At 37.6% G+C, this 15,997-nt stretch overlaps 1 protein-coding gene and 1 long non-coding RNA gene across 2 annotated transcripts in view; both read right to left on the bottom strand.

The window, feature by feature from the left end:
- Nucleotides 1–643: 643 nt before the first annotated feature.
- LOC107600643 (uncharacterized) lies at nt 644–2,905 on the bottom strand. Its single transcript, XR_001610826.1, has 2 exons — nt 2,851–2,905; nt 644–1,721 (listed from the first exon to the last, which is right to left on the bottom strand). It is a non-coding gene; the product is annotated as an uncharacterized lncRNA (long non-coding RNA).
- LOC107600654 (slit homolog 2 (Drosophila)) overlaps nt 2,906–15,997 on the bottom strand; it is an 88,599-nt gene continuing 75,507 nt past the window's right edge. Inside the window, exons 24-39 of the mRNA XM_016292601.1 lie at nt 15,591–15,662; nt 15,402–15,473; nt 14,291–14,454; nt 14,128–14,160; nt 13,770–13,894; nt 13,226–13,323; nt 11,235–11,374; nt 11,030–11,056; nt 10,598–10,691; nt 7,548–7,685; nt 7,200–7,440; nt 6,978–7,108; nt 6,136–6,290; nt 5,770–6,055; nt 5,471–5,679; nt 2,906–3,306 (exon numbers count right to left, since the gene is read on the bottom strand). Coding sequence (XP_016148087.1) covers nt 3,062–3,306; nt 5,471–5,679; nt 5,770–6,055; nt 6,136–6,290; nt 6,978–7,108; nt 7,200–7,440; nt 7,548–7,685; nt 10,598–10,691; nt 11,030–11,056; nt 11,235–11,374; nt 13,226–13,323; nt 13,770–13,894; nt 14,128–14,160; nt 14,291–14,454; nt 15,402–15,473; nt 15,591–15,662 — 2,230 coding nt within the window. The 3' untranslated portion in view covers nt 2,906–3,061. The remainder of the gene's footprint in view (nt 3,307–5,470; nt 5,680–5,769; nt 6,056–6,135; nt 6,291–6,977; nt 7,109–7,199; nt 7,441–7,547; nt 7,686–10,597; nt 10,692–11,029; nt 11,057–11,234; nt 11,375–13,225; nt 13,324–13,769; nt 13,895–14,127; nt 14,161–14,290; nt 14,455–15,401; nt 15,474–15,590; nt 15,663–15,997) is intronic.

Consider the following 15,997-nt stretch of genomic DNA (forward strand, 5'->3'; position numbering starts at 1 on the left):
ACACACACACACACACACACACACACACACACACACATATATATATATAGCTAACTGTGCAGGCAGTGGCCCTCCAGAAGAAGGATTAGACACCCCTAATGTAAGTGATGTGTACAGTATAAGTTTTTGTCTGCACATGTGTGGACTTGTGGACACGTGAGCGTTACATAGAGAGGAACAACCTTGTAGAGGGAGGGGACATCTTTATTCATTGATCAGTAAAACAATTTGCTCAATGAATGAGCAACGTCCTCTACAATAAACATCAGCATCATCATCCAAAGTCTACAATAGCAATTTAGCAGCAACATGTTAACATGGGGGAAACAGAGTGGTAACAAAGTAGTATCATTTAGAAAAAAAGTCACAGTTTTTCTTTCTATCTGTATCATTAAAAAGGATTTGCAAGGAGGATATTTTAAAAAGAGGTTTATTGACAGCTATGCACGCTACTGTTATTTCTTTCTTTTCTTTTTTTTTTAACTATGGCATGTGCTCTATACAGAATACATGGGGAAATTTTAACTATACATTTAAACTCTAATATAAAGCACATCTGTGTCACCATACAAATTTTTAGGAGATTCAACAAAAATATACAATGTTTTCACTTCACATTTGAAGATTTATAACACCACTAAGTTTTTTTTTCTCTTGTTTTTCTTTTTTTTTATGGTAAATACAACAGTCCCATTGGTCAAACCAACCAAATGAAGGAGACACAACGTTAGTTACTCTACTCAGTAAGCTATGAGTGATTTAAATTGGTAAAAGGACGAATATAAATTAATATATATTAAGAAATTCCAACTGTAACTCCAGGGAAATGAAGGGCTATACCGAGTATAAGTATGTGACAGTATTTTTGATACAATAAATACACATGGTTTATAATGTGAATCGGAAGAGAGTGTGTGTGTGTGTGTGCGCACGCATACTGGAAGAGATCATGTGTGTACACTTAGTGGCTGAGTTGTGTTTGTGTGTGTGAACGAATAGGAGCAGCTATGATAGTGTGTGTTTGTGTTGTACACTGTAAGGAAGCAGGAGGGGAGACCTCCACTATCAGCGAATCCGCTCATAGTCTCCATAGAGATACTATATCTCACCTTCACAAAGTCCAGGTGAAATGAGTTACGGCAGTCCAGAAAACCACATAAAAGAATGGCACAAAGTAAGACACAAAAAAGTGAAATGTGTCAACGGTGTTTGCTTTCCATTCTGGTCTGAGGTGATTTTGCCAAGGAAAAAAAATGTCACAGTACCTAAAATGATGGCAAAAAAAAAAATCTAAAATCAATTTTTTGTCTTTTTTTCTCCGCTTCTTAATAAAAAATAGGTTTGTTCTTTATCTTACAGTAATCCATTATCTCCTTTGAAGGAAAAGACATTAGTCCAACACTGACAAAAAAGGTCAAACAAAACAGGAGACTTCAAAAGAGGGGGGTGTGAGGATGTATTTCTTCTTTTTCGTTTTTAGGATGGACATTTTGTGCAGCCACACTTGACGACCTTTTCCACCTCCTGTACAAAAGAGGATCCGTCTGTGCATTGGAAGGTGTATTTCCTTCGTTTGCTGCGGAGGGGGGCGCAGCAGGAGGTCCCGTCCCCGCAGCTGCCCCGACACTCTAAACGGGAGACCTTCTCTGTGCTTTGGCACGCTGCGTAGCCCTGCTGCGTCTGATAGTGATCTCGGACCCGTTCCCCCCGACACGCCATCTCTACAAAGAGAACAAAAAATCACTATATAGAGCACTGCAGTATGTTGCATATATAGCATGTTACATTTAGCATATCAATCATGATTTTTTTCCATTATATTTTTACTGTGAAGTTGAAAGGTGACTCCTAAGAAAATACAAAGAGTGAAAGCAGGAAAAAAGGAGTAAAGGAGGGAGGAGGAAGGAGGAAGGAGTGAAGATGGCTGTGGGGGCTGCAGAGTTTTATTAGTGATTAAAGGAGGAAAGACATTTATAGGAATAGTATAAAACACCCAAAAATTAACATTTCTTTGACGTTTACTCACCCTCAGGTTATCCAACATGTAGATGAGTTTGTTTCTTCATGGAAACATATTTGGAGAAATTTAGCATTACATCAATTGCTCACCAATGGATCATATGCAGTGAATGGGTGCCGTCAGTTCAAACAGCTGATAAAAACATCACAATAACCCACAAGTAAATTACATGAACCCAGTACATCAATTATCTTGTGCACGTTTATAAGAAACAAATTCATCAGGGCATTTTAACTTTAACCTGTTTATAATAGAGTCCATAATAAATCCATAATAACGTTTCCTCGGTGGAAAAAATCCATCCCCTGTCTTAATCTCACATCAAAATAAACCATAAACCATATTTGTTTAGAACTGTTTTGGACTGGTTTCACTTGTAAACAGAGCTTGATCTGTCCATACTTCTCTCTTTATTCAGACAAGATGACTTGTTCACTGAAGAAAGCAATATTATAGATAGGGGACTCATATTTTACCTGGAAGCAAGCAACGGCTCAAAGTTTAAAACATCTTAATGATAGATTTGTTTATTAAAAACATGCAGCTTTTGACTTCACATGATGTTAATATATAGACTAGTGTTGTGTGGATTACTTGTGAATTATTGTGAAGTTTTTATCGGCTGTTTGGACTCTCATTCTGACGGCACCCATTCACTGAGGATCCATTGGTGAGCAATAATGCTAAATTTCTACAAATCTGTTCTGATGACGAAACAAATTAATCTACATCTTGGATGGCCTGAGGGTGAGTACATTTTCAGCAATTTTTCATTATTGGGTGAACTATTCCTTAAAGATAAACACAGACACACAACATGCATCCCTCACCTGGCGGACCTGAGTGGGGTCCATACCGCTTTCAGTAGCAGCTTGAAGGTTACAGGAAGGTTAATAAAAAATAGGTTTGTTCTTTATCTTACAGTAATCCATTATCTCCTTTGAAGGAAAAGACATTAGTCCAACACTGACAAAAAAGGTCAAACAAAACAGGAGACTTCAAAAGAGGGGGGTGTGAGGATGTATTTCTTCTTTTTCGTTTTTAGGATGGACATTTTGTGCAGCCACACTTGACGACCTTTTCCACCTCCTGTACAAAAGAGGATCCGTCTGTGCATTGGAAGGTGTATTTCCTTCGTTTGCTGCGGAGGGGGGCGCAGCAGGAGGTCCCGTCCCCGCAGCTGCCCCGACACTCTAAACGGGAGACCTTCTCTGTGCTTTGGCACGCTGCGTAGCCCTGCTGCGTCTGATAGTGATCTCGGACCCGTTCCCCCCGACACGCCATCTCTACAAAGAGAACAAAAAATCACTATATAGAGCACTGCAGTATGTTGCATATATAGCATGTTACATTTAGCATATCAATCATGATTTTTTTCCATTATATTTTTACTGTGAAGTTGAAAGGTGACTCCTAAGAAAATACAAAGAGTGAAAGCAGGAAAAAAGGAGTAAAGGAGGGAGGAGGAAGGAGGAAGGAGTGAAGATGGCTGTGGGGGCTGCAGAGTTTTATTAGTGATTAAAGGAGGAAAGACATTTATAGGAATAGTATAAAACACCCAAAAATTAACATTTCTTTGACGTTTACTCACCCTCAGGTTATCCAACATGTAGATGAGTTTGTTTCTTCATGGAAACATATTTGGAGAAATTTAGCATTACATCAATTGCTCACCAATGGATCATATGCAGTGAATGGGTGCCGTCAGTTCAAACAGCTGATAAAAACATCACAATAACCCACAAGTAAATTACATGAACCCAGTACATCAATTATCTTGTGCACGTTTATAAGAAACAAATTCATCAGGGCATTTTAACTTTAACCTGTTTATAATAGAGTCCATAATAAATCCATAATAACGTTTCCTCGGTGGAAAAAATCCATCCCCTGTCTTAATCTCACATCAAAATAAACCATAAACCATATTTGTTTAGAACTGTTTTGGACTGGTTTCACTTGTAAACAGAGCTTGATCTGTCCATACTTCTCTCTTTATTCAGACAAGATGACTTGTTCACTGAAGAAAGCAATATTATAGATAGGGGACTCATATTTTACCTGGAAGCAAGCAACGGCTCAAAGTTTAAAACATCTTAATGATAGATTTGTTTATTAAAAACATGCAGCTTTTGACTTCACATGATGTTAATATATAGACTAGTGTTGTGTGGATTACTTGTGAATTATTGTGAAGTTTTTATCGGCTGTTTGGACTCTCATTCTGACGGCACCCATTCACTGAGGATCCATTGGTGAGCAATAATGCTAAATTTCTACAAATCTGTTCTGATGACGAAACAAATTAATCTACATCTTGGATGGCCTGAGGGTGAGTACATTTTCAGCAATTTTTCATTATTGGGTGAACTATTCCTTAAAGATAAACACAGACACACAACATGCATCCCTCACCTGGCGGACCTGAGTGGGGTCCATACCGCTTTCAGTAGCAGCTTGAAGGTTACAGGAAGGTTAAAAATTAATGTTAGTAAAATAGCAATAATAATAGCGCAAGATTAGCTTCTTACAGGGTTAGCACTTCAACATCAACAGCAAGCTACACAGAAGTTTAGAACGAAAACACCTGCATTAAAGACATTTTTGACACATGCAAGCACAAGTTACAGTAGAGGTGAGTAAATAAGTATTGACCTTGCATAAAACATGAAATGCATCACCACAAAATAAAAATGAGAAGGTTATCAGTCTGTTTCTTGAAATTGTGAGAGAATGTAGCTTAAATGCCTGGTAAGTGGACGTTTAATATGTTCTTTTCTGAGGTTGATTTTGATTTAAAAATACAATTTAAATCAAGGTAGGGGTACATTTAGGGTTCAAGGTACAGATATTGCAATTCTGGATATGACATTAAACCTACAATTATACATTATTATCAGCCAATAATAATGTTATGTCCCATAACCGATAAATCACCATATTTAAATTCTATACTATGTTGTCCATACAAATTAAAAATAAAACACTAAAAACTAAAGCCTGCATTTAAGCATCACAACATCAAAATGTGCAACATGAAACTGTGCATGCATTTGAGATTTGGCTAAAGATTACATTTAAAAATGTTATTAAATTACGGCAAGGAAATCTAAAAATAAAAATGGAGGAAATGAGCAGTTAAATATCCAATATCGAACAATGGAATGGAAATGAAACAATGGGAAAAAATATGATCCCAGTATATATTGTGCATCCCTAGGTAACATTTCTGTTGGTTGATTTAAATGTTCATGGAACATTTAGAGATTTTGTTTGAATTGATTTATTTATTAGTCTTGTCTGTATTGAAGAAAATAACTCCCTTCCAGTGTTAATTAGTGTTAATTCACTTGGAAATGGCATTGATATGTATATGCAAAAATGCACGTGTAGTCAGATTTTTCTGATGAGATCAGGTTTTATATAAAGGGTGGATGCACCCAGCCGTACCTCTATCGCAGCTTGGCCCTGTGTAGCCACTGTTGCACTCACAGTAGGCCTTCCCCAGCCCAGACACACGACAGCGCCCGTGTTTACACGCTATGTACTGACAGGGACTCAGCTGCTCCTCTTCATCGCATAATACACCTGCAAAGCCTGGATGACAGCGACAGCTGTACGAGTATGAGTTTATGGGCAGACAGGAGCCGTGGATACACCTGAGAGACAGACACACACATAAAAAACACTTTCATGAGGTGATCATTCTTATATAATGAAACCAATGTGTGTACTTTTGAGTCTCTTACTTGTTCCCGTCACATGGGTTGTTGATCTGCTGGTCACAAAGCGGGCCGGTCCATCCTGCCTCACACTCACAGCTGAAGGAGGACTGTCCAGTAGCATGGCACTGCCCATGAGCGCACACACTCCGCTGGCAGGGCTGGCAGCCGGGCACCACCCCCTCCTGCAGCAGGAACTGGGTGAGGTCCTGGAGCTGGTCGTTAATGTAGAGGTTTCGGATACAGCCGTGGAAACTCGAGCCGTTCCTCCCGGAGGAACGCAACGAGGCCAGTCCAGACTGTTGAGGAATTCCTGAAGAGAGAGTGGTTTATTATATTGACATTATACGCAATGACCATTTTTTTTTCAATTAGCAGGTGTGTTTGACATACCACCGAGATAAAGTGGAGCAGGGCTGGGTACTGGGCTGGGGCTGCTGGCAGTGTTGATGGATTTGGGGCTTCCTCCATCAATGGAGAGAGACAGAGACTGATCCTTTGCCACCAGTTCCACTACATGAAAACTGCCATCATTTATAGTCTCAACACTAGAGAGAGAGCAGAAGTGAACAGTGAGGATAATACCTGCAGACAGTATTTTAGTTCAGCTATTGACTGTCATAAACAAGAGAAAGGCTTTAAATTGATTAGACATCAAAGGAATAAAGGCATGGATTTTCATCATTACTATTGAAAAACAAGCTTTTTATAGGAGGTCTGTGACCCTAACTCCAACCCTTTGCCAATTATTTTTGAAAATAAGACAAAAAGGCGGTTTGGAAGATGAATTCATGATGTACTCGCTCATTATATACATTTTGCAAATTTTGAACACAGAAAAAGTTACATAGTGCTGCTTTAATATTGCAACATTACATCTGTCTATCACTTTTTATTAATTAAATGAACGAAAACACCTGCATTAAAGACATTTTTGACACATGCAAGCACAAGTTACAGTAGAGGTGAGTAAATAAGTATTGACCCTGAATAAAATAATTAATTTACTTTTAAAATATCTTACTCAACTTTTAAACATTAGAGTGGGTATATAAAGTCTGTAAATATAATTTACTATATTGAAAAAAGCAAAGATAAAGAAAACAATGTTATGTCCTGATTTAGATATAGCTTATTACAAAATGGATAGTTCCAACTCTAAATTGCGATTGGATAAGTCATTTTTAGTGCTGTAAATGTGTTGTAAAATGACACCAGTATAAGCGTGTGTGCACCTGTAGATGGCAGATGGGGGGTAGGATCCCGAGTCATAACTGACTCTCAGTCGGCCTCTGTAGAGCTCCACCGCAATGTGTTCATTATCACCTTTATACAGCAGCACTCCATTATCCTCATCTGTGGCAATCTAGGACATGCATACAGGACACATGAGTATGCTTAAATGCATAACTGATGAAGAATTAGCTTGATCTCTCACTATTACTCGAGTGATGTACCTGTAGTGATATATTGGCCTGTTCTGTGATGAGGTTGGAGGGGATCTGCAAGAACGATTCTCTGTTGATGAAATTGACACTGACCAGCTTCTCACAGTTCACGCCTTCATAACCATGGAGACACTGACACACAGGATCCGTGTCCTTGACAACGCACTGTGCACCGTTGGCACAGTCATAGTGGTCACATGGACTTGTTCTCGGCAGGACCATTGGAGGGGAGAACTCACAGAACAACCCACTGCACACACACACACACACACACACAGAGTGAGATACGTATTTCACATGTTGAACTCCGATGATCTTTTATTGATGAATGTAGTGTTTTTTTGTATTTCTGCTCACCTGTACTCTTCTGGACATACACACGTGTAGCCATTCACAGCATCAGTACACTGAGCCCCGTTTTTACACTTGTTATCTTCACAATCATCAAAATCCACCTCACAGTGTTCCCCGGTATAACCTGGAGTACACTCACACCTTCACAAACACACACACACACACACACACACACAAAATCATCACATTTAACATTTAAAACTCACACTGTCATTTTTAACACTGATAAATATCAGAAAGATTCCATGAAATAGCTTGACAAGCACAGTTCTCGTTCTCTCTCTAATGCATTTCATATTGAAACAGACATGAATCATAATTTCATACTGGGGTACAGGGACCCCCAGGGGGGCCCAAAGAAGGTCCAAGTCGGGTCTACAGAAAAATGTATTGAAATAGTGTAGAAAAAAGGAAAAAAGTTTACGTTTGCATAATTTGACTTTCATTGTGCATTTCATATTTTAACAAGAAGAGAAAAGATTTCTCTTCCTCCGCAACTTTTAAGAACAATTTGTGTTTTTGTTGTTTATTTTTGGGAGGTTACGTCATATCACTTTCACCTTTGGGTTGTACAGCATAATTTGATGAACAATATTTATTGAAGAAAAAAATATTATATTATAAATATATATTATATTATAAATAGTGCTAAGATAATATAAAAACCAAATAATTATATATATATATGAAAGTAAAATTATGCAAACTTAAACTTATTTTTTGCTTAAATATATAGATATAATATACTGTATAAATATATATTTTAAAGCATACAGGTGCATCTCAATAAATTAGAATGTCGTGGAAAAGTTCATTTATTTCAGTAATTCAACTCAAATTGTGAAACTCGTGTATTAAATAAATTCAATGCACACAGACTGAAGTAGTTTAAGTCTTTGGTTCTTTTAATTGTGATGATTTTGGCTCACATTTAACAAAAACCCACCAATTCACTATCTCAACAAATGAGAATATGGTGACATGCCAATCAAAACTTTTTTAGTGAATTGTTGGCCTTCTGGAAAGTATGTTTATTTATTGTACATGTACTCAATACTTGGTAGGGGCTCCTTTTGCTTTAATTACTGCCTCAATTCGGCGTGGCATGGAGGTAATCAGTTTGTGGCACTGCTGAGGTGGTATGGAAGCCCAGGTATCTTTGACAGTGGCCTTCAGCTCATTTTCCTCTTGACAATACCCCATAGAATCTCTATGGGGTTCAGGTCTGGTGAGTTTGCTGGCCAGTCAAGCACACCAACACCATCATTTAACCAACGTTTGGTGCTTTTGGCAGTGTGGGCAGGTGCCAAATCCTGCTGGAAAATGAAATCAGCATCTTCAAAAAGCTGGTCAGCAGAAGGAAGCATGAAGTGCTCCAAAATGTCTTGAAACTACTTCAGTCTGTGTGCACTGAATTTATTTAATACTCGAGTTTCACAATTTGAGTTGAATTACTGAAATAAATGAACTTTTCCACGACATTCTAATTTATTGAGATGCACCTGTTTATATAAATACAGCTGCATAAACCGCACTAGCATTCTGTCTCAAAATCAATATATGCTAACTAAAAACCACCAAAAATACTCTAAATAAACATAAGTCAAAATGCAGAGGCCATATGTAAAATAATATTAATAATAATAATTCAAAGAAATCTTAACATAAGACCCATTTAACTTGGTTTGAGGTCTAAATTTGTTGTAGGTTCATTGGTGTGGTTGGGGTCATCCTGCATCTTTTTTTAATAATAATATTTATGAACAGTGAAATCTATTGTGTTCTGAGATTAGACCTCTCTAATTACAAAAGTTTTAGTTACATAAACCACTGAAATGTAAGTTCTTTTTTATGAATTTAAATTTACTATAAAGTGCTACATAAACACATTCATCATCCCATCGTATCGCACCATATCATCTTTAAAACACCCCCCTCCAACTCATTTTTATAGTAAACCCAACGGGAGAGCTGTAATGGAATATCAGAACACAAACACAGAGCAGAACCTCAGAGACTCCAGCTGCATTCCATACAGCTCTAGTGTTGTGTTAACATCTGCAGCAATGGGCATAAAAACACACAAATGAACTTATGTGGTCTGCTTCTCACACATATCAACAGAGAAGGAAACACACACATACTGTACACATCTGATGGTTTCTAACGCAACGATTGATTTGGTCTGGTGGAGAGCGGAATGAAATAAAAGTCGAGATGAGAGAGAAAAGGGGACGTCTGGAGGGGAGAGAGTGATGAAACTGAATCCAAACAGGGTTTGGATCCAACAGACTTGAGTGACTGCAGAAGGGCAATTTTATAGGGACGGATTTAAATGTCCCGTTTAAAGACATGTTCATATAGGAGTTAGTACAGAACAAATGCACTGGAGTCAGAGAAGTATGCTGAGATTTTGTCACGACTGGTCTCACAGAGCCATAATATACAGTAAATTATACAAATATAGTACTGTTCAAAGGTTTGGGGTCAGCTATAATTTTGTGTTGTTTTTGAAACAAGTCTCTTTTGATGAACCAGGTTACATTTATTTGATCAAAAATACTAAAAATACAATATATTAAATATATTTCTGATTTAATCTGTTTTAAAATGCAATTTTCAGCAGCTATTGCTCCAGTCTTCATAGTCACATGATCCTTCAGAAATCATTCTAATATGCTGATTTGGTGCTGAAGAATCATTTCTTATTATAATCACTGATGAAAACAGCTATTATTTCTAAATGTTTCTAACTATTTTCATTTCTATTTGAGTTCAACATGTTAGTCTTTTTATCTTAATTATAATTTTATAAAGTGGTTCAGAATTTTTTTCTTTACATTTTTGATGCTATAAACTTTGTAAATCTAATGCCAAAAGCAGTCCAGCAACTTTTAAACGCAGCTTTGTTTTCAGATGGATGGATAAAAACCTGTGCATCTGTATTAGACAGAAAACCAGACAGTCTTGCCAATATGTTTCAGATGGTCAGTAAAGAAAGTGGATTCATAGTTTGAGGCTAACTACAGGTAGTGGGGATCTCAGTGACTTACATGAATCCTTTAGCGGTTAGAATACATTTTGAGTCGTGCTGACACAGGTTTAGCTCTGAAGTGCAGAAATCCAGCTTATCTTCACACAGCTCCCCTGCACACACACACACAAATATAGAGTAGGAGGGGTATGAATAATCAAAGAAGTGTTTACTGTAAGAAAACAAGACTCACATCCCATTAAACCAGCAGGAGTGTGTTTGCGTGTGTGTAGTATCTGATTAATCATCTTACAGTGGGGAAGATGACAAAATACCAATACTCTGAGGAACAACAATACAATACACCTCTACTGACAGTGGATCAGCCAGAGAAACATCAATGAGTGTGTGTGTGTTTCATACTTTCGCAGGCACAGAGGACCCACTAGCCAGAAACAGCAAAGGATAGAGACAGATAATGGTAGGATGAACTGAAAGTGAGTGAACTAACCTTTCTCCACCTCATTATTATTAGCAGCTAGTAGAAAAAGAGAAACAAGTAGCAAGAGAAAGACAGAAAAACAAAGAAATACAGAGGATGTGTTTGGCATGTTAGCTCAAGCAGCACATTAGCATGTTAGCATCAGACAGTTCAACACAAAGCACAGAGAACACAGAGCATTTAGCATGTGACTTTCCTTGTGTTTGTGTGTTACCTGTGTATTCAGGTGAACAGAGACAGGTGTAGTTGTTGATACCATCCACACACGTCGAGTTATTCTCACAGTCGTTGTCTTCACAGTCATCAATATTTATCTCACATTCGTCGCCTTCAAATCCATCTAGACAGACACACCTGAACATACACACATAATGGCTGTGTAAGACTTTTTAATTCTTTTGAAATGTTTATTTCAATCAGGAAAACTCTATGAGCAGTATTGTTATTCTATAATTGTCTATAATTGTTTGTTTCTATGTAAGGTCTACATGTCTCTCACAGTTTAATGTTCTACATATTACATTGCCTACATATGTTTCGGGTCCCTCCTTCAATTTTTTTTTACTATTTCTTCACAAAGGTGCTTAGAAATTATCATCACATCATCTCTTTTTTTGTTTTGGGGTCAGTAAAACTTTCTTGTGAAAGAATTCACTACCTTTATTTAGCAAGGATGCATTAAACTGCTCAAAAACAAAGACTTCTACATTGTTCCAAAAATATTTCATATAAATGATGTTCTTTTGAACACTGTATTCATTAAAGAGTCCTGAAAAAGATGTTTCAAAGTTTCCACAAAAATATAAGCAGCACAACTGTTTTCAACATTGATAAAAAATTATTGTTATGCACCAAATCAGCATGTTAGAGTGATTTCTGAAGCAACATGTGACACTGAACACTGGAGGAACTGCTGGAAATTCAGCTTTGCCATCACAGAAATATATTAGCAAATGCTAAGATAGAAAAAAGTTTATTTTACATTGTAATAATAGTATTATATCACATATAATACTATTATCTGTATCTATCTGTATCTCTGTATCTATCTGTATTTATGTTCTACTGTAGTGTTATCTGTATGCACCAAGGGTCTGAGAGTAACGCAATTTCAATTCTCTGTGTGTATGTGCTGTACATGTGGAAGAATTGACAATAAAGCAGACATGACATGACTTGACATTATTATTGTTTTTGCTGTATTTTTTAAATAAATGTAGCCTTGGTAGGGCATTACAAATATCTTTCAAAAACATTAAATCGTTCTGACCCCAAACTTTTGAACAGTAGTGCATGTATGTGTGAATAACATTAGATGTATCAGTTAGCATGTCATATTGGTGTGTGTAAGCATTACATATGTGTTTGGTTGAGCATTCAGTGCTATACACATATGTCTGACTACTTACATTAGTGCACTCAAGTTCCATGTGTGTGCGTGAGTGAAGATTTAAACCCTACGCAGTGCAGCATTCAACTAAGCTTGTTTAAATTCAAATTTAGTATTAGCGATTCATTTACATTTATGATTTATGATAATGCATTTATAAGTACATTACCAGGTTCCAAATTCACACCATTGTTTGAACCCAAGGTTGAGTGAATATTTTGAAAGCGCTACAGAGCTGCAGTGTTTTCACTCTTTGGGAAATTACCCTATGAATGACTTACTTATGGTTGTCTCTGCGCATTAAACTGGGATAGAAGAAATTATTTTATGCACTGTGCGTGTATGTCTGTGGGTGTATTACATTACAGTACCTAATCAACATGTAAAGCAGAAGTTCTCAAATGAAACTCTTCTCATTCACCAACACAAAGGATTCATTAGCATTGATCAGTATATGACTGCAGCTGAACCTGAGCTTATCCCACCACACACACACACACATTCGTCTTCGCTGTGTGTGTGTCCACAGAAAGGCCCTTGATTGGCTGATTAAGTGCATGAGTGAGCTCAGATCAGTTTCAGACACTTCAGTCTGATTAAGACAGATTAGACACACTCTGTCCATAAAGTATATTCATTACTGGAGCAACAGGGACACACACACACGCACACACATCTGAGCATTTACTTAATGTACTAAATGAAAGCCACATTCAACATGGCCTGAATACATTATTTCTTTATCGGTCTCATATACATTGTAATTTCAAAAGGTTTAGAATTTTGATGATGACGATGATCAAGGTCTGACTCACCAGTGAGTGTTCTCCTCTCCGTCCTTCAGATGACAGGTGCCTCCATTCTGACAGGGGTTACTGATACATGCATGAATTGGTTCCTCACAGTCTTGGCCCTATATGAACAAGCAGGTTGCATTACAAATCCACATCCACACATCAATCTTCCATACTTGCTTATCCCCACATACAAATGTTACTTTATACAGATGAGTGAACATGTACACGCATACAGATATTTCAGGGCATTCAAGGTTTAGAATAATTATTTTATATAGTCAGAGAGCAAGATGAAACTATATTTCTGAATTTTTGGAAGATAATTTGGATATGACTCCAGTCCCCCTTCTATCAGTTTTTTATGTATTTGCTATTTTATCTGCCTGTCATGTGAAAAGTCAGCTGTCTTCAAAAGTATTAGCGCTCCTTTCCTCAAACAAACCACACAATCCCATCTTGTACCAATTGGGCACAAATGGTGTAAAACAAGTTGTGGGTATGAAGTTTAATAGCTTAACACGACCACTGAGATGTCCTTGTTTGTGTTTAGGTGTGTTTGTACCTTAAAACCATATGGACAGGTGCATCTATAAAAATCGACAGGATGGTTACTGCAGGTTCCATCATTTTTGCAAGGGTTGGATAGACAAGGGTTACATTTTGCCAAAATGCTCACATCCACCAGACCTATGCAAAATGCAGAGGAAAAGAAGAAATTACACAGCATGTTATACACACAAACAGAAATTTAACAAATATACAAGCAAAGACTTACAAACACACATAGGATTGAACAGGTAAAGCATCGCAAAATTGGCTCACAACTAACACAAGTCACTTTCATCCTGAGGAAAGGTTGGGTGGCAGATACAGGGGGCTGGGTTTAGGAGCTCAGATTTGGCTCTTATTGACTTCCTTACCTGGCACAGGAAAACCACAAGTCCCCGGCACCTCTACAAATGTACCAATCAAATCACATTACTTACAATATTAATATCTGAGCATGTAAGCTAGTGTTAGAGTTAGTACTAATGCCCTCTCTGTGAATGGATGAGTGTGTCTAAAGTGCCCGGGTGGGTTTACCTGTGCATGTGAATTTCTTGGAGGGTGTAGTCAGCAGTAGTTTGTCGGTCATCTCTCCAGGACCGGTACACCGTGCAATTCCAGGCTCCTTGTAGCCGCTCTTTACCCAGTCAGAGAGCCACTGCATGTGACAATCACAGTACAGGGGGTTTGCTCCCAAAGCCCTGCAGGAAACACACACATTACACATCTTCTCCAAAAATTTGGATGATAAAATAATCAGTGATGCAAAAAGTAAAATGAAAGTGATATTAAACAGTGTGTGTATTGGCTCATTTTTCTAAAGTAACACCATCCAACAGTGACATTAGCGGATGACGTTTCATAGGGAGCTGCCATGTGTCAGATCGTTGAGTTCTAATAGAGCATGAGTTTAATGGGGGGTAGTTCCTCCATGCTGCTCTGATTGGCTGATTGCCCTGTCAATGCGGTAATGCCTTCCTATCACGTTCGCCAGTCCGCAAATCAGTCTCAGTGCATCAAACTTGTGGAAAAGAATAGTCTAATCTCACACACTTGAACATCACTACTTTTGGTCACGTTTATATCAATATTAACTTCATATGAAACACAAAATGGTATTTTAAAGGGTTTTTAGAGCCCTCAGAGCTGAATTAAACAGTTAGCAAAATAGGCTTTTTAGCAGGGCTGGGCAGTGTGACAATATATATTGTGGGGACATTTGTAGTTGTTAAGTGTCTATTGTTAAATATTTTGCTATATTGTTTATACAGCAAAATGTCAATAAATTCACAGTACGTAAATACTTTAAAGTGGTGAAACATGCATAAATAGCTATATATAAACAATGAACATTATGATATTGTTTTCTTGACAATCTCATGTGTACGGTAATCTGTAGATTTGTTTTACTCAGCTGTCCGTCATAATTACACTTGTGAAATGGATCCATGGGATTTATAAAAAAAAAGGTCATTGTGGGAGACCGAGAACTCACTGTGGCTGCAGAACCCTAAGTTCAGACAAAGAAAGTGTCTCAGTGTGTTTGTGTGAGAGTAAAAGAAAGAACCAAAGTACATCCAGCTGTCAAAACCTATTTGGTGCACTCATAAGTGCTTGTGTGTGTGTGTGTTCATTCTGAGGTACTTACAGGTGGGAGAGCGAGGACAGATCTTTGAAAGCTCCATCTGGGATCACAGCAATATCATTACCATGGAGAGACCTGCAGAGAGAAGAGAGAAATGAAGCCATCTAAGAAAGTCCAAAACACATAAATCAAAGTCTGATAGCAAACACACACACACACACACACACACACGCATATCAATGAGGTACTCACAACAGGCGCAGAGACTTGAGGCCATCGAAAGCTTTTACAGGAATACACCTCAGTCTGTTGTAGCTTAAAATTCTGTGATGAAACAAAAGATATTACAGTACTTGCTAAAACAGATTTACATAGAAGCATCAGGCCATAAAAATAAAAAAAACTGTGGATTTTGCAACTTTCAAAATAAATTACTGAAATAAAGTCAACAAGATAATCTAATTATTATATAAATATGTCTAAAATGATGCAGCAAAAAAAATGTCACCCCTGTATTCACACATACTGCATATACACTTTAGTGCACACATCATTTCAAGAAAAACAACACTGTTAAAATTCACACACACACACACACACACACACACACACACACACACACACACACACACACACACACACACACACACACACAAACA

This window comes from Sinocyclocheilus grahami, unplaced genomic scaffold (genome assembly GCF_001515645.1).
Source record: "Sinocyclocheilus grahami isolate Dianchi unplaced genomic scaffold, SAMN03320097.WGS_v1.1 scaffold288.1, whole genome shotgun sequence".
NCBI lineage: Eukaryota > Metazoa > Chordata > Actinopteri > Cypriniformes > Cyprinidae > Sinocyclocheilus > Sinocyclocheilus grahami.